Consider the following 25,745-nt stretch of genomic DNA (forward strand, 5'->3'; position numbering starts at 1 on the left):
AAGAGAAGAAAAATCAACCACTCAGAAAATCGTCGTATAAACAAAAGAGAAAAAAAGAAGAATAATGGTAACATGACAAACAAAAATAGTAAAAAGCAGATGCAATGCACGTGCGCAATTAGGAGCCACCCTTGTCTAACTTGAATAGTTCATTTTACCCACCCTTCATTTCTTTTGTCCAACATCTCCAAGTGGGAACATCTTCCTTCCTTGAATGGCTTATAAAAGGAGAGGGCAATTAAGAATTTATCATAAAAAATGTATAGAATTTCACAATTTTGAAAATCCAAAAAAAAGAAATTTTTTCATCATTAAGAACATATGGGGGTGGTGTTGAAATATCATCATGACATCAGCCTAAGAAAAAGAAGCCTTTATGGGTATTTTACCCAAATTTTAACAGGTAAAAATAATAATAATTTTTTTTATAAGTTATTCTTCTTTATTCTACTTTCATGGTCGATCACAAGCTCTTTAATCATCAAATGCCTAATGACCGAGAAACCAACCATAAGTAACCTCTAACATGTGATGTAGATGCCCAAGTCTCCATGACCTCAACATTTACCACAAGTTTTGCATATCTTCAATGGCCCAATAAAGCTAAGGTTGAATGTCACTGGTACAAGTATTTTAGGATAAGTTGTAAAATTCCCAAAATGTGCCTTTGATGACCCCAGAAAGACATTGGTAAAATATTAGGTGAAAATGAAGACTTGTAAAGTTTATATGATGGACCGCTGCCAAAATAATGCAAAAAAAAAAAATATGGATAAAGATAAAAGCAAAACAAAAATATAACATAAGTATATTGTTGATGAGCTCAAAAAATTATCATCAAATTTAGACAAAAAAACCTTTGGATAGAAGCAATATGAGCAAAGCAAGCAACTCTCAGAATTGCAACCAACTGATTTGGAGGATGAACAACAGATTACAAGAAATCTAACAAGCACAAATCAGACACAAAATAAACTTAATGACACAATGAAATCAAGTGAAACAACACTAACACTTCAATATGGGCGAATTTAATGAACAACACAAACTGGGAACAAAATCCTTGGACTTAGGACAATGCATAGGTTCAAACATAAAATATACATGAAATATCAAAAAGGGTCAAAACTTGGAGTAACTCTTCAGGGTGGAACTAAAGGCGTAGAACCTCTAAATAGATTTGGGTGACCCATGAAGAGACGGCAATTATGAAAATAGTAGCCAACATTACAATAATCATAAAATAGCCGTAGTATTCAAGAAATCCCTGATCCTGTGGAAGATTGAATTTGTTGTTAGATGAAGGGAATTGAGCCACTAGTTGCCTATATCGTCCTGGTAGACTCAATTTGCCAAACTGCCCATGGACTTATTCATCAATATAAAAAAAATTACACACTTTAAATTAGACCCTCTTTGAATAAGCATTCAGAAAAAGTGAACTAAATAATAATAAAATATAGGGGCATTTACATACATACCACCCAATTCCTATCTATTTACATTTACAACATCAAAATTTTTTAAATCACAAATACAATAACGCCATTTTAACTTTTAAAAAGTGAAAATGCACATTTCCATGCATAGGCAAGATGGCATATATGTATAAATTGAAGTTTAGGTGTTAGATATGTAAGTACATATGAATTAAGCGGTATGTATGTAAATCTTCTAAAATATCACATTTCAAAACTAATCAATCAACTCAGCAAAGCTTTAACAAGACATCAATTAATCCTCCCTAGGCTGCAACGTCTACAGAGCAATATCACAAGCCCCAAATTTAAAAGCATTACGTCTCAAATTAAATGGCAGAAATAATTCTCCAACCTTCTAAGAGTTCATTCGCCAATTCAGTATGCTTCTCTATGCAAGCATAAGTTATTATCAATTGGAAAATCCAACATCATATCCCAACTTCATGACCTTACTGCTTCTCAAATAGACCATAGAGTCAATTTTTAACCTTATAAGAGCTCGTACCTGAATTAGTTTCAGAACAGCTCCACTTCATTCCCGGTTTACTCCTCATTGTTATATTTTAAAATTCTAGATGAAGTCAGTCTTCTATCATGTATAGCATTACAGCATTCTGGAAGTTTAAATTAACTGTTTTAAACATTTCTATCAATTATATAAAATTTTACTTTTGAAATGTTTGTTATAGTATATGTTAGTGATATGGAAGAATGAAAAAAAAAGCTGCACAGAAAAAAACGTAAATAATATTAATTTGAATGGAGTGAGGGATTTTAGGAGCTGAAATACGGTCATTTGAGTGCATAAAAAGTAGCAAATTCCAACTAAAAAATTTAGATATCAAGAATCAAATTTTTTTAACACAATCCTGCAAATCCAGAAAACACTAATGAGCATAAACTTACAGATGGACTAAATCCAGAAAACAAAAATACTAGTAATGAAAATTAGAATATAAAATTTTAACAGTAAGCAAGTAGTTTAACCTCACTGGCAAGAGGATGTTGTGTGGTAACCATTGTAGCATCTGACCAGGCAAGTTTAGACATGTTTAAAACGATAGTTTCAGTGGCACCTGCATAAGCATGCATGTAAAATACAACAATGTAAAAGCAGTTAATAACAATTACATAACTAATATGAATAAATAACAAAGAAAGATTACACATTTAGATAATAGAATAACCCAAAATAGAAAAGAATTGTTAGCTGAAGCATACTCACCTCTTGTAGTGTTTCCACCACCAACTATATACCACATATCACCAACAGTTGCACCAGCATGACCACCTCGAGGTGTCACAGCAACACCTTGCACGTCAGGCTGAGACCACTCCATCTGCAATCAATTATAAGTGTCTATAGTCTAGAATCAAATAAACATGAGAAAAGTGTTAAAATGATCCCCTGAATCTTTGTCTGGGTCATTTTAGTCCTAGAGTTCATAAAGATGTCAATTTAGTCCACATGCTCTTTTAAGAGGAGCTAAAACAGTTCTCATTGGTAACTATTTCAGCTCATATCAAAGGAGTCTAGGGACTAATTTGACACTATTATAGATAAGGCTAAAATAGCCCTATGTAGTTAGTCAAAGGACTATTTTGGCACTTGAATAAGCATTTTAGGTCAACTTCAATCCCATATAAATCAAGCTGCAAAATGAATCGCTAGAGAAACAAATCTCATGGGAAAATAAAAAGAGGCATTTACAAACATACCACCCAATTCCTATATATTTGCATATCTAACACCTAAACTTTACTTTTTACATTTATGCAACTATGCCACCCAAATCTTTCATATCACATCAAACAACAACAACAACAATAAGAAACCTTTATTCCATTAAGTGTGGTCGGCTACATGAATCCTTTTTCTCCATTGTGTCCTATTGAGTGACGTATTTTCATTTAATTCTAATAAATTAAGATCATTTTTTATACAATATGCCCAAGTCTTTCTAGGTATACCTCCGTCATACTTAACATAAGTCAAATCTAAAACATGTGCTCTCTAACCGGATCATTAGTTGGTCACGTTTAACGTGACCAAATCATCTAAGACGACTCTCTCTAATGTTGTCCACCACTGAAGCTACACCAACCCTATCACGGAGATATTCATTTCGCATTTAGTTTCTAAGTGTAAAGCCACTCATCGATCTAAGCATTCTCATCTTGACAATACTTAATTTTATGCTTCTCTTTTAAAGGCCAACATTCTGCGCCATAGAGCATTGCAGGTCTCATCACAATCTTATAAAATTTTCCTTTTAATTTAAGCGGTACTTTTCTATCACACAATAGGCCCGAAGCATTCCTCCACTTCAACCAACCAACTTGAATTCTACTAATAACATCCCCATCTATATCACCATCACTTTGAATAATAGACCTGAGATATCTAAAACGTTCACACTTTTTAATAATTTGATCACCTGTAGTTACAACTCTATCAATAGAGCTACTACTACTATTAAAATTACATTCCATGTATTCAGTTTTAGTTCTACTCAAATGAAGGTCTTTAGACTCCAAAGAATAAAAAACACCTTTTTATGCGTAGGTAGGGCGACATATATGTAAAAAGTGAAGTTTTGGTTTTAGATATGTAAATATATATGAATTGAGTGGTATTATGTAAATCTCCAAAAAAAAAAAAACCTTACATTCTGTAAGTCCAAGACATGAAGATCACTTAGACATAACGACTGAGTGGATCCACCAAAAATAAATAAGTACCGTCCAGCATATTCCGTGGCTGTATGGTCAAATCTTGGTGACGGCGGAACATTCCTATTTATTCAATATAAAAGAGTTTTAAGAAAATAAAATAAAATAAACTAAAAGAAATCTAGTCAAATGAAAAGAAAAAGAATGGTACTTAGTTTCCACTACATCCCAAGTCATAGTGATCAAATCAAGGATATGGAGGTCATTTAGCAACTGTCTTTTTTCGTCTTCCCCCCCAAACATTATTAGCTTTGAACCCACAATTGTAACAGATTGACCCGCTCTTGCTACCTGAAACAAAAAGAAAAAACACACTATATAAGTTATAAGTCTTGTGAGAAAGGTTGAAGTGGCCAGTCTAAGTCCATATGAGAATGGTTGAAGGTTGGTGCTAAGTAAATAACCAATTATTAAACTAATGTTAAACCTAGTGAAATGAACTCAAATTTAAATTTTCTAGAACTAATTCTTGTAACATATCATGAATTGCTAAGGAAACTTGTAGTAAGGGGCAATAAGTTATTAGGTAAGATAAACATGTTTCAAGAACAGCAAAAATTAAATAATATTGTGGCTAAAACTAATAATAAGTTATAAGTCTTGTGAAGAGTAAAATGAGCAAAACAAAACTTACAAATTCGATGATTTATATAACAGAGTTGGCACAATCAAAAATAAAAAAAAACAAGTAAATAAAATAGATAAAAGATCTAGAGATTCCGATCAAATTAAATATTAAACGTAAAAACAATGGCATTTCTATTAAATAAAAGGCATCAAATAAAGATGAAAATTCTATTTGAGAAATTATTGATGAAAGTTTTAATAAATAGATTATTTTGGAAGAACATAATAAACTAAATAAAAAAGTATTTAATAGATTGATTCAAGAAAACCACGAGTAGAGATAGCAATAAAGATATGTACAAAGGTAAAACTTTAGTAGATTGCATTTAGCTTGACAAATTCATATCAAAGCTAGCTAAAAGGCATGACACATTGATGAGCACATTTCGAGCTATACATACAATACCATCTTTCCCTCAAAGGCAATGACAAAGCAGTTCAATTTCATAAGGTGAGGTTGGAATATACAAAGACAGAAACAAACAGTCGGACAGTGAAATTTAAAATCTTCAATATTTAATTTCTATTACCAATAGTTACAGTTCAAAAATTAATTAAAAACCATTACAGAAAGCAATTTAATTAACAAATAAAAGTTTACTTTTCAAGTGGATGCCCTCACCATCTGTACACATATCTCCTTTAGTATTCATCTTCTATCCAAAGTAAAGAAGCCTAAATCTACGAATTATTAAAACAACACATTGTTTAAAATTGCATAATTTGAGGCACGCCTCAATGCAATTTTGAAGAAAAATGCTTCAAGGCTTACGTCTCAAGCAACTTAAGTGACACGTACGCCTCACATTAGTTGAGGTGCGCCTCAAGGCACGTTTCGTCTCAATTATGTTGAGGTGTGCGCCTCTCACGCTTTTTAATTTTTTCCCCTATATTATATAGTTCGAATGCGAACCAAAACCACAATCTCATGTGCAAGAACTTCCCTCTTCCTAATCTGTTGAGATGGCACAACCACTATTGCTTGCTACTTCTATTGTCAGCATCGTAACTGCTACTTGCGACTTCTGCTACAACAGTTGTTTGTTTCGACCGCCATGGTCGCCTGCTACTTCTGCTGCAGCCATCGTTGCCTACTACTCTTGCTGCAACCATTGTCGACTGCTGATTTGCTGCAGCCACCGTTGCCAGTTGCTCTTATTGTTATCGTCGTCTTTTATTGCTCCAAATTTTAATTATTTGTTATGTTCTTATATAGATCTCATGGATGTTATCATGTTGGTTGAACAATATGAGAGATAAGTATATTATGCTAAACTTAAATTATGTCTTACTTAGAAATTTTATAATACATTTATTTCATATTTAATGTTAGTTAGATGACCGAAGCAGTTGACGCTTACCTTTTTTTGTGTAATTTGTTACATGAAAATTTACTATTTAAGCAATTTGTTATTTCATATGAATACAATTTATCATTTCTTATTAAGCTAGAATGTTAATGTCTTTCTTTAATACATCTATAAGTTATAATGTTAATAAAATATTTTTTACCCTTTTATTTTGATTTACAAAATCTTTAAATTGTGAAGCTTATGCCTCCAATCGCCTCAATGCTTACGCCTCCACTCATAAATGGAAAGCACCTCAATACCCAATTGTGCAATTTTAAACATTGAAATAGCATAATGAGTTATTCAAGATAACCCAGTGAAATAATCACATTTCTAAACAACAATAACCCAAATAAAAAAATACAATATGTATATTAGTCTCTCCTAATATATTATAGAAAATAATATAATAGTTTATATCATATGTTCATGACGTATGTTCGCTCATGAAAGAAATTTAAAATTTTATATGCATTATTTTACTTTATTTTTTAATGTGCAATCTCTTAAGCTTTCATACACTTCATTCTCTTAACTTTCACATCCATCTTAGAAGCACCGTCAAAACATACAAAACACACTCATGGCAGATATTATCTCGTTGATAGAGGTTCATAATCTAAATTACACGATTGTTGAGGTAGAAAGGTGTCTACTCACCCCTTATCGATATTCTCCCATCGACATAGTGGTTAGATATTTAAATTTCATAATTGTTTGAGGTAGCAGGGTATCTACTCACCTCTGGCCAATACACTTTTGTCGACACAGCGATTAGTGATATAAATTTTACAATTATCTGAGACAGTATGAAAATATCTAAGCACGCGGGTACATTGGCATCCTCAGCCAGTACCATAAGAGGTTGAACTAACCCTCTTAGCATGCACATGCAAATATTCATGTATACAATATTTTCATACTCCGCAACATACATTATTTTCTTATGTAACACATTGCACTAATCTACTAATGAAAAAATGCACTTTTACTAAAATCAAAAGGACAGACAATAGTCTAATAACTTCATAGTTAAACCATTATTCAACAGTTTATGTAGGATTGTTAACATGGATACTTCAAAATGTTATGTAAAGATAAGATATGCATATCCACTGCAATCTAAATGTCATTACATAATATAATGCCTTTCTAAGTAAACTAATATTAACTATTTATGCACTAGAGTTAACACATACATGCTTCATATAAAATAATATTAAAAAAATTAGTTGTAGTCTAAATCCCACTATATAGATCATAAATGTGAAAAATTGAAAATATGAATATACATTAAAAAAATAAGAAAAAAATACTGAAATTTCCAAAAAGAATTATTTAACTAAAATATCTTTGAAGTCTTGATTCTTAGGATGATCTTAATGTTTCTGATCACTTCTGTTTGATACTAATTAATTTGTAAACCACAAAAAAATATAAGACTCCATTTGGGGCAGTTTATCCACTGTGACGACGTTTTGAAAACGCCGCCTGGGTCGAACCCCGCGGTCCGCATTTCCAGATAGATGACTTATCTGGATAAGCACAAGCTGCACCAAACACAACCTAAATCTAAAACCAATGAAGTTATAATTAACCAAAATATTTAATTATCTTGACATATATATATACTCTACTTAAGTTATACAAAAACTTCTCTTTCGTCGAAACTAATATTTGACTTTATAAGAAAATTGATAATTGATTTATCCCAAAAGTTTCTATTTATCCTAAATTTTAGTATTTTAAATTACAGACAATGTTCTATAAATTTTACAAAATAGAATTTAGTTTATTTACTATTTATTTTAAAATGAATATTCTTCATCAATTATAACCACTATAACTTGAAAATAAAAATACTATAATTTAGTTCTCTTATTATAAAATTATGATTATATAAATATACATTCGAAGAAAATAATTTCCTGGACAAGCATTTATTATGATTAAATAAATTTTAAAATTGATGATAGACATTTAGATAATAATATTTTTATCTAGTTCATAAAACTTCACTAAATAAAGAGTGATATTTGTTTCTATGAAATTCTTGCATCACAAAATATGCATAATAAAATTCTTCCAATTAAAGAATAACTTATAAATATAATTTATCAAGGTTTCATTCCTTTAAAATTTTATAGGAGTTTATGCTTTATACTTAGCTTTTGATATTTCCTCAATTAATTTTCAATATTAATAAAATCTAGTTAAAAGAATAGTAAAACTAAAGTTAAGATTTTATCTTTGTCGAAAATGATGCTCTAATCTAACATCTGCCCAAGCTCGCAAGGCTTTGTGGCTCGTTCCTCATTTTGCTCGACACGATTTCGACGCTCAATCCTTAATGTCGCTCACTCTAGTCCTGCTCACCCACAAACACGTGCTCGCGACAACCGATCATGATTTTTGTTTAGAATTTGCACGCAACAACCCTTAAGGAGCGCGCTGCAACCTCTTCACGCGAGACACACAAACCAACTATTTTCTCTCCTGCAATCAACATTTCCCTACTCATCTCCCGCTCCCTTCCTCCAATGCACAAAACACCATCGACACCAACTTCCCGCAACGAACCTTCAGTTTGAAAAGCACGAGACACCTCCTTTTTCCTTTTTCCTCATTCTTCACTTCTCTGTATTACCTCTGATCTTACTCCCTTCTTGATTAAAACGAGACTAAACTATTATTCTCCAAACGACGCAAGCGTAATGACGGTTCATTCTCATTCGAACTAGCTTATTAAGTTATTATTATATTTTTTTATTATTATAATCTCCCTCCTTATGAAAATTGTCCTCAAAGTATATGAACTTCACAAAAGCTAAATATTATGAAGATGAAATAACTTAATCAAAAACAAATACGATAAATCCAATAACTAAGATAAGATAATTCAACTGAACAATCCCCAAATATATGAAACATAATAATATAACTAAAATAAAATCAACACATCCTAAACAAGATAACTAACATAACACTCAACTTCTAAAAGAAAGCACATAAGAGTACTCAATATAAGATAACTAACAGGACACCTAAAAGATAAATCACTTTGACCATATTAGCATCTACATCAGTGACAATAGGTTTTCTAGGTTCCTGATGAGTTAAAGAATAGATGTTTGGCCGAATGTTTTGTCTTGGTTGCTTCTTATGAGTCATTGTATCAGCTTCTATAATCAATTACTGACCACTTCTAAAAGTAGATCCCTCTTGAAAATTCCTCTGGGTTTAATCCCCTCCTATGTTAGCATTTGGTATGAATCTATGAGCAGAATTAGAGCACTTGATGTTGCGATGCTGTATCAATCAAATAGTATACAGATTTTTGAATCGATGTATCATCTCACAGCAAACTTGTTAGTGTCTAAAAAAATGCAAGTTCTAATTTATCAATCCTAAGTATAGTGTAAAGAGCACAAGTTTTAGGAATTTTAAAGTGTTTGATCCTAATTTTTCAGAAATAAAAACATATGTGATGAGAGTAGAATTTCTATTAAGTGAGATAACATACCTTGAATTGGACCTAACTTACTTAGAGTTATCAAGTGATTCAAATTTTTGTTGACAATCAGGAGCAGATCTAGTCCTTAGCCTTTTCCAATGTCATAAGAAGACTTGGGGTTTCATATTACAATTTAATCCCCTAAATCATGCAAAAACTCTAAAGATTTTAGGTTTTCCGATTGATTGCACAATCCAAACAACAATATTCATATATTCCTAGAAAAGTGTTTTAACTTAGTTCGTCCTATATCACATGTTTTAGCATTTCTAGTAGCCAACCAGAAAGTAAATTAAACATACAAAATTAACATATAAACATTTTAAAATAAAATTCTCTAAATCACATGACAAGGATATCACTACTATTCTTAGATTAACAATCCAAGGAAGAAATAGGAATTTATGTGCTACACATGATAAAAAAATGTCTTCATTCAATAAATCCAAAAATATACAAGAGAATAGAAAGGTAAAAACCGGCAGAAGACTATTTTTCCCCAAGAATTGCTAGCCACCAGACTCTCCTTCCTTTCTTAGATACAATATGTGGAGTTTCTCCTAATTTCTCTCACACTTCCCTCTCCTCTCACACAATACACATATAAGAAATAAGAGAAAGTAAGCCATGTGTCAAAAGTCCTCCCCGCTTTCCGTCACTGACCAATTTATCCAAATTTTATCTCTAAACCGTAAAAAAATGCCTAAAGTTGGTTCCTGGCACCTAGGCATCAGCTTAGAGTGCTGATTTTTTGAGATTATGGTATGTAGTGGCGTAGATGGATAGGGTTCAGGAGCCTAGGCGCCGGTTTAAGCATCGCCTTTCCTGCATTAGGCGCCTAATTGAGGCATCAAGTTTCCCTCTTCTTTGTTCTTCACACGTCATCTAGTTGGAGTGCTGTCACGCTCGAGTCATTTGCTTGGTTTTCATCTTCTTAGTATCCCTGGTCAAAAGAAACATGCTTCTGGCGCATCAGACCAGGCACCGGGGCACCTGGAAGTAACTTGGGAAATATCTTCTCCAATGGTCCTCCTTGCTAATCTATAACTTGCAAAAACATGCAAAGTTACCTTAAAATAACATAAAAATGATACAAAAAACAGAAAAAACACAGGAAATAACACCACACCTTTCTTACGCATCAAATTCCCCTACACTTAAACATTAGTTGCCCTTAAATAATTTAATGCCTAAAGTTACAATTTACTTACAAGTAATGGTAGATTAAAGTTTAGGAGCTTTAGTAATAAGGTAATAACTCATTCAAGGTGCATAGAGCTCTTCCTAGGAGTGAATTTTCTTAAAAACTCCTAATTTTCCAATATAACTTATATTAATTAATCTTCTATACAATTACCTCTAAATCACTTATACACTTTAGACTAAAATAAACTTTTTTTTCAAATAAATATAATTCAATTTGACTGAACAATCAAATAACGCTAATTAAATTTTTATCTCCTTGAATTCAGTATATGAATTTATAGTTAAGAACGTACTTGATTCTCCGAATTTTAAAAAAGGAGTTGGTACCAATTATAAAATTCAAGCTTAACTTCATACTTCTCCTCTAAAGCTCCTAATTTTTTTTCACTTGAGCTTTCAATATTTTTCTTTTTCTTTTGATTTTTATCTATTTTCCTTCATTACTTTCATAGAGAATTATGATACTTGGTTAAGCTCTTCTATGATGATTTTCTATACCAACTCTTTCTTAGGCCAAATTTTCAATTTTCTCCTAACTTAATTTAAAATATTGAAATTCAAAGGACTTTAACTAAAAAATAAATTATTTGAATTGGTTAGTTCTTAAATTCTATATAGTTGATGAGTTAATTTTTTATATTTATTCAGCCTTAGTCTAAGTGTTTAGGAATTATTATATAGAAGAGTAATTAATAAAAGTTGGTCAATTATTAGGGAATAATTAATAGTATTCAAAATTTATGAAGATTCAAGTTACCCCTGCTAATTTTTTCAACCTATTATTAAATCACCTTGAACCCTAATCAAACATATCATTTTTACTGAAATTCTATAATTCAGATATCTATTCATACGTTATGGCACAATTATCTACACAAAAATCACTTCCACCAAACATGCAGATAATTGGTCACAGGTAGAACATGATGTGTGATAACATAACAAAAAATTTACACATGAGAGTAGACATATATAAGCACAATGAAAAGCAAAACACAAACAATAGTAAAGACCACATCACATAACACCCACAAAGTTTTCAATGAATCACATAATAAACAAAAATATTGCAAGAAAATAAGCAAAGCTCATCACAAATCCAAATAAAATTCCAAATCTCAGCATGACTCACAGAATCACATGTCCAATATAACATCCACATACATGTCCATCACAAATCAAATAAAATAAAGCAAACACAACAAGAGAGCAGTTAGCAAATTTAAGGTATCAAGCATCTCTGCCCTCATCATCAGCACTAACATCCTCCTCCAGGGGCTCAACGGTCTCATCATAGGCCACTTGTGTGTATGGCTATGCCGGATCACCTCTTCAATTGCATCGAAGGCATGCAACTGGTACTTGTACTCTCGTTGGTGCTGATCAACATAAAAAATTAAACTTCTAGCCCACGTTGTGCCGCCACCATTGTAGAACAACAATATCATCACTTTGGGTATTCAACTTCTTTGAAATAGCAGTGAAAGGGGAAGAAGAACGGGGTCGTGAAGGGGCAGATATAGAACTCTCTCCTCCATCAAAAGATTTCCTACCGCGAGTCCCAATGGCCTTCTTTGTAAAGACCTTGCTAGGATGTAACTTCTCCTCCCAAGACTAATAATTCACCTTAGCCTTTAAACACAACACAAAAATCACTGAAGGATGCCCCCCCCTCCCCCCTTCCCATGATCTCATGAATAAAAATAATAACGGTACTCCCAATATCTATAGATCTCTCATTTTGAATTAAATAGTTTAAAACTGCCATTTCCCCTGTCACATCACTCAAAGTGGTCAAAGAGAGAATTTTGACAGAAATAAAGTAATGCATGCCTTTGACTCGGCACTCATTGAAAAGGCAGGAAAATTGATCAATTTTTTATCATGAGAGTGCCAAGACCCACGAGAATCAGTCAGAAAGGTAATAATCTCAACCAGATCTGCATTAGAAGGCATAAAAAGGGAATATTCATCATAAGGAATGTTGGAGAGGCAAAAAAGAGAATCGATTTTGCAGAACTAAAATTCACCTGCTTCCCCCTAAAAAAAATTTCATCATTATGCTATTTAGCATTAGCATAGAACCCTCTAATCACATGAATTATCGTCCCTCGGTCTCATAATAGGATCTCAATCATTTCCTACTAACAATCAAACCTTCTACCCTACCTTCGGGTTCAAGAAATCCTCTCTCAGAAATCTACCCTATAATCTCCCCTATGGGGCGTTTTGTGCTGCAGTTTTTTTTTTTTTTTTGAGCCTTTTAAAATGCGAATTTTTTTTTTGGTGTTTGGGCGGTCGTTTGGAGTCTTCTAAAGTACAATTTTTAGGCTAAATTGGTTGTAGTTTGGGAGCTTTTAAAATGCACCTTTCGTAGGCTGATTTTGGCAAGCTATTTGAAACCTTTTAAGCAAGTTTTGTGTGCTGAATTGGCTTCGGTTTAAAACTTTTAAAAATATGTTTTTTGTGGGCTGAATTGGCTTCGGTTTAAAACTTTTAAAAATATGTTTTTTGTGGGCTGAAATGGCTGTAGTTTTGGGGGCTTTTAAATGCGTCTTTTGGCGATATTAGGGCTAATTTGGGCTGCAGTTTTGCCATGTTTAGGAGAGATTTTGATGGCTTTTTGGGCTGCGTTTTGTCCTGATTTTGGGTGGCTTGGCTGCAGGTTTTGGGTTGGTTTCTTGGCTATGGTTTGACATGATTTCAGTGCTTGCGGTTTAGCCTAGTTTGGAGAGGTTTGGCCTAGTTTGGAGAGGTTTGGTGGAGAGGTTTGGCTGCAGGTTCTTGGCTTGGTTTTGGGCTGAATTGGTTGCAGGTTTAGGGCCTGATTTTGATGGCTTTTTGGGTCGAGGTTTGTCCTGGTTTTGGCTGGTTTGGCTGCAGGTTTTGGGCCTGGTTTTAGTGGTTTCTAGGCTGTGGTTTTGGGCATATTTTAGTGATTTTAAGCTGCACTTGAAGCTCTCTTTAGTGATGTTCGGGCTGCATTTTTGAGGCTTTATTCATTAAGATTTAAGCTGCATCTAATACATTTTTGGAAATTTACATACATGACATGCAATTCCTATGTTTTTACATTTCGAATACATAGCTGATATCTATGGTTCGATATTTTGACATACAATACCGTTGCCACATATACTCAACTATAAAAAGAGGTGTTTTGCACTTCTTAAAATGTAATATGGTGACATTTTTTTTGAATCAAGGTGAAAGATCTTTGGTGGTGTGAATGCAACATTCGAGTTTAGGGATTAGAAGTGTCGACACATAAGAATTGCGGGCTATGTATGTAGCCGTTGCGTTGGCACAATTCCTTTGTTGTTTGCTTAGAATGTGGGTTGGAAAGGAATACTTTTGGATGAGGTGTTTACTATTTTGGAGAGCTTGAAATATGTTTGAGGGCCCCTTGTTTGGTGTTTTGGAAAATAAAAATGCCACTTTTGTTTCTTTTTGGGAAAGTATGAAGTTACAACTGCTTGGATTCATGGAAATTTGGAAAGCTTTTGGAGCATTGTTGCGAAGTATTAAATGAGCATTTCAAACGCACATCGTTGGATGTGGGGATTTATTTTAGATTCGGTTTTGAATGTAGCTTTGAGAGTAGATCCATCATTTACTATTTTCGTATTCAAATGGATTGATCCCTCCTCTTTCTCACCCCATTTTTCTTCTTTTCTTTTCTTACTTCTTGGTTTGGTTTAGGTGCTTATGTCCGAAGCATAAGCACACATATATAGCTCCCTCTATATACGAACCATCAAGAAAGTCTATAAGTAGATCGGTTTCGGGGTTTAAGAACAATGATGAAAAATGCATCTAGGTACGTGTGAGAGGTTCTAGCACAATCTTGACTCAGTGACTTTGAGAGAATGAAAGATTGAAATTAGCGATCTCTAACACTTAGTAAAGAGTTATAACTTGCTTTTACAGACAGTGAGAAGTTCCAGCCTACCAATATGACTGACTTGTTAACTTTATAAAACATGAAAATTTATTTAAGTGATACATATGTACACACATAATTAACTAAAAAAAAATCTTTCAAGTGCATGACAACAAGTGCATGACGCATGACAAATCAAAATTTCTTTTGAAAAATGAAATCTTTTCTAAATATTTTCTAAAAATTTCACGGGTCAGTCATATGAACTAGGTTAGGGATTACCCTTTTCTGTGACTGTTAGGTCGGTGACCTTTTACTTAGTGTTGGATCACACATGTATAGTGTTGATTATTTTGTTGGATCACACATGTATAGTGTCGGATCACACATGTATAGTGTCGGATCACCTTTTCTTACTTCTTGATTTTGACCCAAGTGCTTACGGTTTTCTTTAGTGTCCCATGCATTTTCTACGATTTTCATTAATTCGTGGGTCACTCCCAGTTTTTCATCGAGTTTTCCATGAGATGCTTTGTCAATAGACTTTTACACACATATACATTCATGTTTACCTTGCTAATCAAATCTTCTTCTATACTCGTTTACTTCTATCTGTAATGTTAATCCCATTTGCAGGAGCAACAGACATGTCAGGTACACAAATTAATTTATATTTATAGCGTTTTTTTTTCTTTACTGCGCGCTTTACTGCTATTATTTACTGTACATTTATTGTGTTTTCTTTACTGTTGCTTTCCTTACTGCATTTTTTTACTATTTTCCTTTCCTGCACCTCCTACTGTTTTCTTTATGTATTATACCTTTAAGAATATGAAAACAGTAGTTTGGTTTTATAGGAGGTACATAACAACAGATCACCGACCTAACAATTGCATGTACATTTAAACATAAACTAAACATGAAATTCCTATGACGTGGAGCTAAAATCATGAGCAGCACGTTGAAAACGTACAGAAGAACAACTTCGAGAGAGTATACAATAACAAAACATTTCCTAAGAATTAAATAACAAGTCATAGGACTTCGAGGTAGTCTGTCTAGCGCGACATAAATCCTCACTTTATCTTTTAGGCCTTTGCATAACCATGTTGTGCAATTTAAGCCCTAACTCGCTTTAGGTTTCGAGGTTGTCGTCCGATACGACGTAAACCCTCATATCTTCCAGGTCATTTGTATGACCGTGTCATACAAATATAAGCCCTAAATAATAAAACTGGCAGGATGAAACATCAAATAACATCTTCTCGAAATTGAAGCCAAACAATAGGATAGTTTGGGAAATCATCGAAATTCTCCTCAGGATCCGTGACATCTCCTACTTTTCTTTCCATTGACTCCAGAAGTAAATGTTCCCATTTGGTCATTTTCCCACTTGACTTTTCTATGTCCAACTTTGAAAACCATGAACTTTGAATTCATGAAGATTGATACCTCCGATCATCATCGAAATTATCGAGAGTTTTTTCAAGGACTTCAGTCATTTGAGAGGTAATTAACTATAGGGACTTGCCTCTATAGAGAGCTTTAAGAACCCAGGTAATATAAACCCTATCAAATTCTTAATATTAGGTAGGGGAACTTGTCGATCAACATAAATTTTCACAAACTAAAACAGATGTCATAAATTCTTTAATTTATTTAATCGAGCATCACAGATAAGTGACATGCTTATTTCTCGTCGGTCAACATGAATGGTTTCGCTTGTGATGTTGTGCTCGTTTATTTAAACTATCGTCTATATGAGATCGATTCGGTCTCATATTAATTAAACAATTACATTTCAAAACTATATATATTATATTATATTAAATCAAATATCTCTTTCCTAATTTTAACGGCCAATAGTGCATCTCGCTTAAAGCAGCGCACTTCTCAAGGGTAGTCTTGTGTAAGTGCTAAGTTGGAATCACAACTAAAGGTCGTGAGCAAGTGTCGACGCGTGAGTAGAACTGAAGCGGGCTAAAAGAAGATTTGAACAATGAAACTGTGCCAAGTGAGACGAGGAATTAGCTTAAAAACCTTGCGAGCTTGGGCATATGTTGGATTAAGGCATCATGTTCAGCAAAGGCAAAATCCTAATATTAGTTTTATTATTGGTTTAATTAAATATTATTAGTTTTGAAAATTAATTGAGGAAATGTCAAAAGCTAAGTATAAAACCATAAATTCCTGCAAATTTTTAAAAGAATGGAAATCAATAATTTATATTTATAAGTTATTCTTTAATAGGAAGAATTTTATTATGATATTTTGTAATGCAAGAATTTCATAAGAACAAATATCAAACTTTATTTAATCAAGTACGAAGAGGTTAAAAATATTACTCTCTAAATGTCTATCACCACATCTAAAATGTATTTAATCATAATAAATGTAACTCCAAAGAATTATTTTATTCAAATGTATATTTATAAAATAATAATTTCATAACATAATAATTAAGTTATAGTATTTTAATTTTCAAGATCTCTTTTATATTGGTTATAATAGACGAAGACTATTCAAGTTAAAATAAATAATAAATAAAACAAATTTTATTTAATAAAAGTTATAAGATCATTGTCTATAATTAAAAAGACTAAAATTTTGGGTAAATGAAAACAATTAGGATAAATCAAGTACCAAAATTTTTATAAAGTCAAACATTAGTTTTGGAGAAGGAATTTTTTGTATAATTTAAGTAGAGTAAATATATGTCAAGTTAAGTAAATAATTTGATTAATTATAGCTTCATGGGTCTTAGATTTGAATTTTTTATAGCTTATAGGTTAATTGGTACTGAAGCAAGCAGAAGTGACTAGAAACATTTACATAATCTTAAGAATCAAAACTTCAAACAATTTCAGGTAAATAATTATGTTTTAAATTTTAATAATTTTTCATATTTTAGAATGTATAATCATGTTTTCAATTTTCACATTTATAATATATACAATGAGATTTAGACTAATTCTTCATACTGTTATACGTGAACCATGTATGTTAATTAAGTTGCATATATAGTGCATATTAATTTTCTTAAAAATAATATTAGATTATTTCAAGAAATTTAGATTCTAGTAGAGATATTTATATCATATTATTATATGATCTTTAGGAGTATGCATGTTAACAGTCATGCAAAAGGGTTGCATAATGGTTCCCCTAATGATTCTAGTAAAAGTGCATTTATTCATGGGTATTTGAATGTAATGTCACATGAGTGAATAATGTATATTATGAAGTATGAAGATATCATATTTATATGAATGTTTATATGTGCATGCTAAGAGAAGGAATTCAACATTTCATAGTACTGGTTGGGGGTGCCAATATACACCCACATGCGTAGATGTTTTCCAACCACCTCAAACAATTATGAAACTTTGATCAATAATTGTTGTGTCGGTAGGAGAATATCGTTCAGAGATGAGTAGACACCCTACCACCTAAAAAAATTATGAAACTCGGATCACAAATAGAAGAATATTGACCAAGGGTGAGTATGTATTTTTTCACCTCAGACAATCGTGTAGATTAGACGACGAACCGCTGTGTCGACAAAAAAAATATCGGTTATGGGTGTCTTTAGTATGTTTTGACCATGCTCCTAAGACGAATGTGCATGTTAAGAATATAAAGTATACTAAAGTTTAAAAGATTACATCTTGAAAAGTAAAAAAATCATGCACTTAAAAAATTTAAATCTCTTCAATGAGCAAACATCATGAACATATTCTATAAATAGCATATGATTTTCTAGAATATATTAGGAGAGAGAAAATACATATTATTATTTTGTTTGTTTAGATTATTGTAGTTTAAAATTGTGATTACTCTACTGAATTATCATGTAGAACTCGTTCTGTTATTTTAGTACTTTGCAGGTTTAAGTTCTTTCTTTTTTTAATTAAAGATGAATACTAGAGAAGACAATATATACAGAAGACAAGGTCAGCACCTAAGATAGACTTTTATTTGTTAATTAAAATGTTTTTTTAATGAATTACAATTAATTTTTTGATTGTAACAATTAGTTATAAAAAAATGAATGTAGAAGATTTTAAATTTCACCATCTGACTGTCCGTTCTTGTTTTAATTAATTTAAAGCTCCGGGTTGAGTTATGACATTAAGCAAAAGTTACATGCTAGCTTTGATATGAAATTTAACACCCATGTGATAAAGGGCTAATTGTATTGAAAATTATCAAAAATAAGATAGCAAAAAATAAGTTTGCGATTTAGATAAAAAAATGTGTATAAATGTAACCGTTTTATTTGTACGTAAAATAATTTTCAATGGATTTGGAAGATATGGCGAAGAACTAAAATAAAATGGAAAAAATTTGTAAGAAAAAAATGCAAAGAATAAGCTTTAACACTGTAGACAATGCTCAACATGAACTAATGAAATTTGAAAATTCATAAATCTTAGCCAAATTAGTATCATTTCAAAGGGTGACTAAAGACAATGATAAGACTAGTAGTGATGGTGTACATAATTCATGAAATGACTAAAATAGTTCATGTTAAGTCTTTTAAATATTATATGAATAGATGTACATATGAAGGTCAAAACAAAATTAAATATGTACTATTGAAATGTTACAAAATAAACATTACCGGGATTTTTCCTTGGGTCTTCAAAATTGAGAAAACCAGTGTTTTAAGATCAATCGACCAAACTGAAAATAATCAGGGTAATTAGCATAAGTGAAGATAGCAATAATAGTTCAGAGATGATACAAAATCCAACCAGTAAAATAAATGGTACAACAACCGTACACTATTGAAAATTAACAAGGCTTCATTGAGTCAATAGCCAGAAAAAGATGCAAAGTTGACAGATGATGCAAAAGCCAGAAGGAGATGTTTAATCCAGAAGAATGTAGAGCTCCAAGTTTGCTCAACTAATGAAGGTTTCCATCATCAATATTTTATGATGAAGTGGGATTTCTTGTAACTAAATTTTAGGTGGGATTTCTTGTAACTGAATTTTAGGGAATTGACTGCAATGACACCTTACAATGCATTTTTATGCACTTTTTATTAATTTTGGATACAAAAAATGCAGCTTAATTGTACTATATGGACCACCAACAGTTTTGTATAGTGCAATGACATGCTTGACCACTGCCATAGTTCAAAGAAAAATAATATTTAGTTATTTTACACAGTATTTGACATTTTAACATCTATGACTACCTAGAATAAAAGGCTTTTGTTCTCTTTTCTCCATGTCCTAATGATGTAAACCCATCTCTTTCTATGAATTAAATTTTTGTCTTATGGATATGAAGTTCTTATTTTCCATCTGTGGAGCTCCAAAGAAGAAATAGAATCATGTCCAACTAAGTCCTCTTCAATTTTCCTCTTGCTAAATCTATTATCTTTCCCATCCATCTTTGTGTTCTTATATGTTCTTGATGTCAAGCAGGTGACACTGATTGTTATTGTTCCAAAAATGAAGACCTATACTTACAATGGCAACAAAGAATCACAAGGATTTGGAGTGGTCTCATCTCTAGTAACTCTTATGCAGCATTTATTGTTGTATTCATATACCTCTCAATCTCTAGATTTTTTTTTTTAACTTTTTATATAGATTGAAATCAGAATACTAGTTGGCAATGCTTTTTTGTGGATACCAAGCGCAGTTGCATGATAATATTAAATTATAACATGAATCATTTGAAAGCCTACAGATAGTTTTCATTTTTCATCCATATTTTAATTAATAGCTGGTATAATTCTGACAAGAATAGTTGAGTATTTCACAACAACATTTGTGTAGTAATTATCCAATCCTAGAGCTTCTGATGGAAAATAAACTAAAATAGAGAATAGTAATTACAGTAGTCAGCAGATGATTAGTTTGGCAATAGGATCCCATAAATCTATGAGGTGGCAATGGAATAAGATGTAAATAAGGCAAAATTCTTGGTGTGGGTCCCAACTAGAGAAAATTATGTAAGCCATTTCACACTCCCCCTCAAGTGATGAAATGATGTCATTTATTCCAAGCTTAACGAATAATTTCTGAAAAACGGATCCTTCTAATTCTTTGGTAAGAATATTAGCAAGTTTAGCTATTGTTCAAAGTAGAGTACATAGTACATCAATATCAAGCTTCACCTTTATAAAGTGTAGAGCGTCACAGGATAATGATGCATGGGATTATGTGCAATATTGATGACTAATTTGTTATCATTATGGAGCCTCACAAGATCTTTTTATTCAACATTTAAAATTTTCAAAATAATGTTTAGCAATAACAATTCACAGATTCCAAATATTATAAATCTAAATTTAGCTTATACACCAAATCTTGTTATGAGATTTTGTTTTTAAAAAAAAATTTTCTATATTGAGAAGGCGCAATATCCTAAACTTGAACTCCTATCAACCATACTATCATAGTTTGTATTTGTGTATGCTACATGAGTCGAATCTGTCATTGTTTTGATAGAATTCCATTGCTCAACTTTTAAGATTACAAATTTAATGATGAGATCATTGTGAATCCTAATCCTTATAGCACATTTAAGGGTGTGTTTGCTTTGGATTTTAGAACAGTGTTTCAAACAAAATTGTGTTTTAGAGGTGCATGACTCCATAGCTTCATCGACCTAGTTCAGAATCGCTGGCGCAATTCGATAGTATTCGCGACCGCGGGTGCTGCGGTGCGTCCTGTGGTTCCCGAATAAAGAGCCATACCTTTTTTCTTTCGCTACCCCAGGCATATCTTTCTCGCATAGCCCGCTCTTGCCCTAGGTTGTACGCCCTGTTCTTCTTGCGTTCGGATCCTTCACCCCCATCGCCCCGCTCTTGCGTTCGGTTCCTTCGCCCCATTCTTCCCAAGTAACCTCCTCTCTTCTGCCTTCCTTCATCTTATTGGTCGAAGCTTGCCGACACTTCCCACCGATCGTGCCCTAGCCGAAAATATCAATTTTTTTTTCTTTTTTAGATTTTTATCCTCATATTTAGAGGGTGGATAGGGAAGAGATCTTGTGAAAGGATACTTTTCTTTATATTCATCTTCAATTTTTTTTCTACCTCATGCAAATTTTTTGATTTTCTTGTTTCTCCTTCACACGAATGGACATTAGTTTTTATTACGAAAATAATTATTTTACAATATTTTTCATTGTATTTTTGTTAGATATTTTTTATAGAGTTTAATTACGAAAATATAAATTGCATTTTTGGTATACTGTCGTGGCCATCAATTTTTTTAGATTCGCTTAATGTATTTGGGCTCTGATTTGGTAAAGAACATCATAATTATATTTGAAGCATGAAATTTTTCATTTGATTACGTTTGTGTTGACTTCCCTTTCGGTCGAGGTACAATTTTCCCCTCCTTAGTAGCCTAGGATCTAGCCGTAGGACCTTTCTGTCGACTACTCCTAGAAAACTAGTGAAGGAGCCCTCCCCGTTAAGAGTTCTAAACTTTTCTTCGCTCGACTTGACGTTCCATATAGTAGTTTTGACCGCTATTGCTTAGCAGGTAAGACTGCTCTGAAGAAACTCAGAGAGTATTTCTATAGGACAGTCGGCCTTAGGATTGACTGTACTCGTTGATTTGGCGACGCCATCCTCCGCACCATCCAATTTGATTGAACTCATATCGAAATTTTGATAGAATTCGGACCGCGACGCATTTTTGACATGATCGACGACGAGGTTGCCCGGACGACTCCGGATGACGAAACGGACTGCGTCAATGCGTCCGGAACATCGATTTTGCCTAGGGGAACGTTTGTTTCATTGTGACGGCGCGTCTTCGGGAAAATACATATTTAAATGTTAATTATAATAATAAATAATATTTTATTATTATTATTATTATTATTATTAATAACCTATATTAAAAATCATAAAAATCCTTAAACTAATTTCATTTTCCCCTCTCCCGTTTCTTCCTCCCGCGCTCGTGGACCTCTGCCCTAGCCGCGGTTCGCTCGATTTCGCCTGGCCCACTCCTTCGTACCGTTGGAGCCTCGTTCACGCGCTCGACTCGCGCACGCAGGACGATCCCGCGACCCCCGCGACCCATCCCTTATCGTATCTCATCCTCTGTGAGGATATCCTCTGCCGCCTCTCGCACGCCCGTATGGAGGCGTCTGCTCCTCTCGATCCTTCGAATCGTATACGATCTCCTAATCATTCCTTCTCCTGTTCTCTGATCTATATGAGACTTTCGTTGGTGCATTTCAGGGAGTCGAAAATTTTCGAAAGGAAAAACTCTGCCAAATTTCTTGCTAACTTTCTTCTTTAGTTCCTAGTGCTGGGGTCGACTTCCTCTGGTTGTTGAAGAGGAGTGTAGGTTGTGAAGTATTCTCTTTCTGAAATCCATGTATTACATTCTGCTTTAAGGAGGTACCTTCCTCCCCCCCTTTGTGCCTTGCTTCCTTTCGGTTTTCTCTTTGCCGAGCCACTAAGAATGGCTCTGTTGGATGGTACAACATGCTAGTTTATTATTGCGCCTATACTTTGAGATATTTATTACTTGAGCATGTAAACATGTTTTAACAGACATGTTTTAGGGGTTGGACATGGTTATTTGCTTAGGATAGTGAGAATGTGGCATGTTATTGGCTTCTCTCTTTTCTTTTACTTTTTTTTTTCTTACTTAAGGCAACTGGAAATGTGATGAATATGGGCTCTGAGATAACATATGCTCCTCTGGAATACATGTTGGGATGCACTACAAGGCTTCTCTTTTGTTATTACTCTTGCTTAACATGAAGTATTGGAAAACTTGTTTTGCTTTTCATATATATGTGAAATTCGATTTTTGATTCCCTGTGGCTTTTTCTGGCCTGAAATGCATGCTATCAAAAAATTTTCTGTGATTTGGAAAGCTCTGTAACTTGTTTTGAGGGTTTGGTTTAGCTCTTCGTGAGGCATCTTCCCTGCTCAAATATCTGTTGGAAATTGTTGCATGCTTGGAATAGTTAGGTTGGTGGCCCAAATATGCTCTCTATGCTGTTGTTCTTATTTAAGATGTATATTGGCTCCATATCTTGATGTTTCAAAGGCATGTGGGTTGTTGTTCCTTGGCTTTGGATTCGATTTTACCTTAAGGTGGCTGGAGTTTTAATTTCTATTGAGGATGGGCTTTTGGTTTTTGCTGAAGCTTTGTCCTAATTGCTCGAACTTTACTTCTGGGCCTTGAAGGGTTCGGTTTGGCTTTGTTTGAGGGTTCAGTTTGCTTTCCTTAGCTCCTACCCAAGAGGTAGCTTGGGAGCTTGATTTGGTTTGTTCTTAGTCCTACCCGTGAGCTTGTTGGTAAGTCATTTGGTTTGGCTTTAGCCCCTGCTGGGCTCAGTTTTGGCACCTTGTGAGTGTTTTGGCTTAAATATACATATTGTGGAGGAATTTATTTTGATTTGGAGGAGTTCCATAGCCATTCTTGTTTGAAACATATGGTAGTCTTATATTTTGATGTTTTGAAGGCATAGAGATGTTTTCTAGTCTTAGTTGTGGCCTGGGTTTGAACCTCAGCTGTGGCTCGGTTTGGCTCTAGCTGGGAGCTCGGTTTCGCCTTGTCCTGCACCTACCCGAGAAGTGGCTTGGGTTTTAATTTTTGTTGGCCTTAGCTCCTACCCGAGAGCCTATTTTGGCGTACTGTGTTGTCCTTATTCGAGAACTGTTAGCTAGTTTTGATGGATTGGTTTGGAAGTTTATAAGGCTGCAGTTTTTATATTTTCTTGGTTCCTAGCCGTGGGTTTGTGATGTGGATTGAGTTAGCCTCCCCCTTTGGTCCTATCCATGAGCTCACCATTGAGATTTGCTCCTCTTGTAGTCCTTACCCGTGAGACCTATTGGAGGTTGTTTGGTGTGATTTAGTCCTTATTGGGCTTGAACTACTTGGATGATTGTAGGTAGATTGAAATTATGATTATATTTTGCACTCTCTTATGTATATCAAAGATCCTTATATAGCTAGTTTGGCTTGCCTTAACCGTGAGTTTCTTGTGTCTTGGGTTGCCTTGGCTGTGAGCCTCTCTTGTTCTTTGGGCTGCCTTGACCAAAAACCTTGGTGGTTGTTTCCTCTTTTCTATTGACCCCGACCGTGAGCATTTATTTGGTTATGTGGGAAGATTTTAGGCTCATGTGATATATGAGGCTATTGGTTAATTCGGGAGTTGGGAAATATTAATTTTGATATGGGTTTGGATACCGACGTTAGGAGGTCATTTGTGTGTGATCGTCACATTGACTTGGGTTAAGCCAATTATAAAAATGTGAGAAAATCATATCCTTTCGGATTGATTCAAGGATCTTCGGGCTTTCTTTTTCAGGTTTTTTCGTCACGAGTTTTGAGAGCCGATTTATCCTTCGTTCTTTTCGATGTTTTAGGTGAATCAGTTCATCATCTCTCTCACCCCATTTTTGTTCTTTTTTTCCTTGCTTCTTAGTTCGATTTTTTTGATGCTTATGTCCGATACATAAGTGTCCACGTATAGCCTTTTGTTATACGTGAAACCATCAAGCAAGGTCGCAAGTAGGTCGATTTTGTTTTGGGCTTGGGGCGGTGATAATAAAGACACACCGAAGATAGAACATAATGATATGTTATCCTACGACGTAGGGATCCGATTCAGGAACCCATCAGAATCCGATTCAGGAACCCGGTGAGCTGTAAGATGACGATCATTCGCCGACACAAGACTAGCGGGAGTTGACCCGAACCTTCTTAGGTTGTTGGTAGTCTTATGCCCAACAGCGCAATCGACTCGTGGACAACTACTTTTCAAAATTGATAAAAACAAATTTGATAGGAATAGATACACCTTTTTCTAAAACAAAAAAATACATTTTTCGCTACAAACAAAATTGATACAACCTACTTTTTGCATGTTTGAAACCTATGTGCATGCTGAAAATATAAATTTTAAATACATTTTAAACATCGGTTGTCCACTTGTCAATCACCTGT

The 25,745-nt window shown here is 33.6% G+C and overlaps 1 protein-coding gene across 8 annotated transcripts in view; it reads right to left on the reverse strand.

The window, feature by feature from the left end:
* LOC110020817 (acyl-CoA-binding domain-containing protein 4) overlaps nt 1–25,745 on the reverse strand; it is a 61,031-nt gene that overhangs the window by 7,911 nt on the left and 27,375 nt on the right. For 7 of the 8 annotated variants that reach the window (XM_020719072.1, XM_020719068.1, XM_020719066.1 and 4 more), the window contains 5 exons: nt 19,421–19,482; nt 4,366–4,505; nt 4,151–4,277; nt 2,707–2,821; nt 2,469–2,557 (listed from right to left, as the gene is read on the reverse strand). In XM_020719072.1, the coding sequence (XP_020574731.1) occupies nt 2,469–2,557; nt 2,707–2,821; nt 4,151–4,277; nt 4,366–4,505; nt 19,421–19,482 (533 nt within the window). The remainder of the gene's footprint in view (nt 1–2,468; nt 2,558–2,706; nt 2,822–4,150; nt 4,278–4,365; nt 4,506–19,420; nt 19,483–25,745) is intronic. The other variant, XM_020719073.1, reaches the window with a different exon arrangement.

The sequence above is a fragment of the Phalaenopsis equestris genome, unplaced genomic scaffold, assembly GCF_001263595.1.
Source record: "Phalaenopsis equestris unplaced genomic scaffold, ASM126359v1 Scaffold000107, whole genome shotgun sequence".
Taxonomy (NCBI): domain Eukaryota; kingdom Viridiplantae; phylum Streptophyta; class Magnoliopsida; order Asparagales; family Orchidaceae; genus Phalaenopsis; species Phalaenopsis equestris.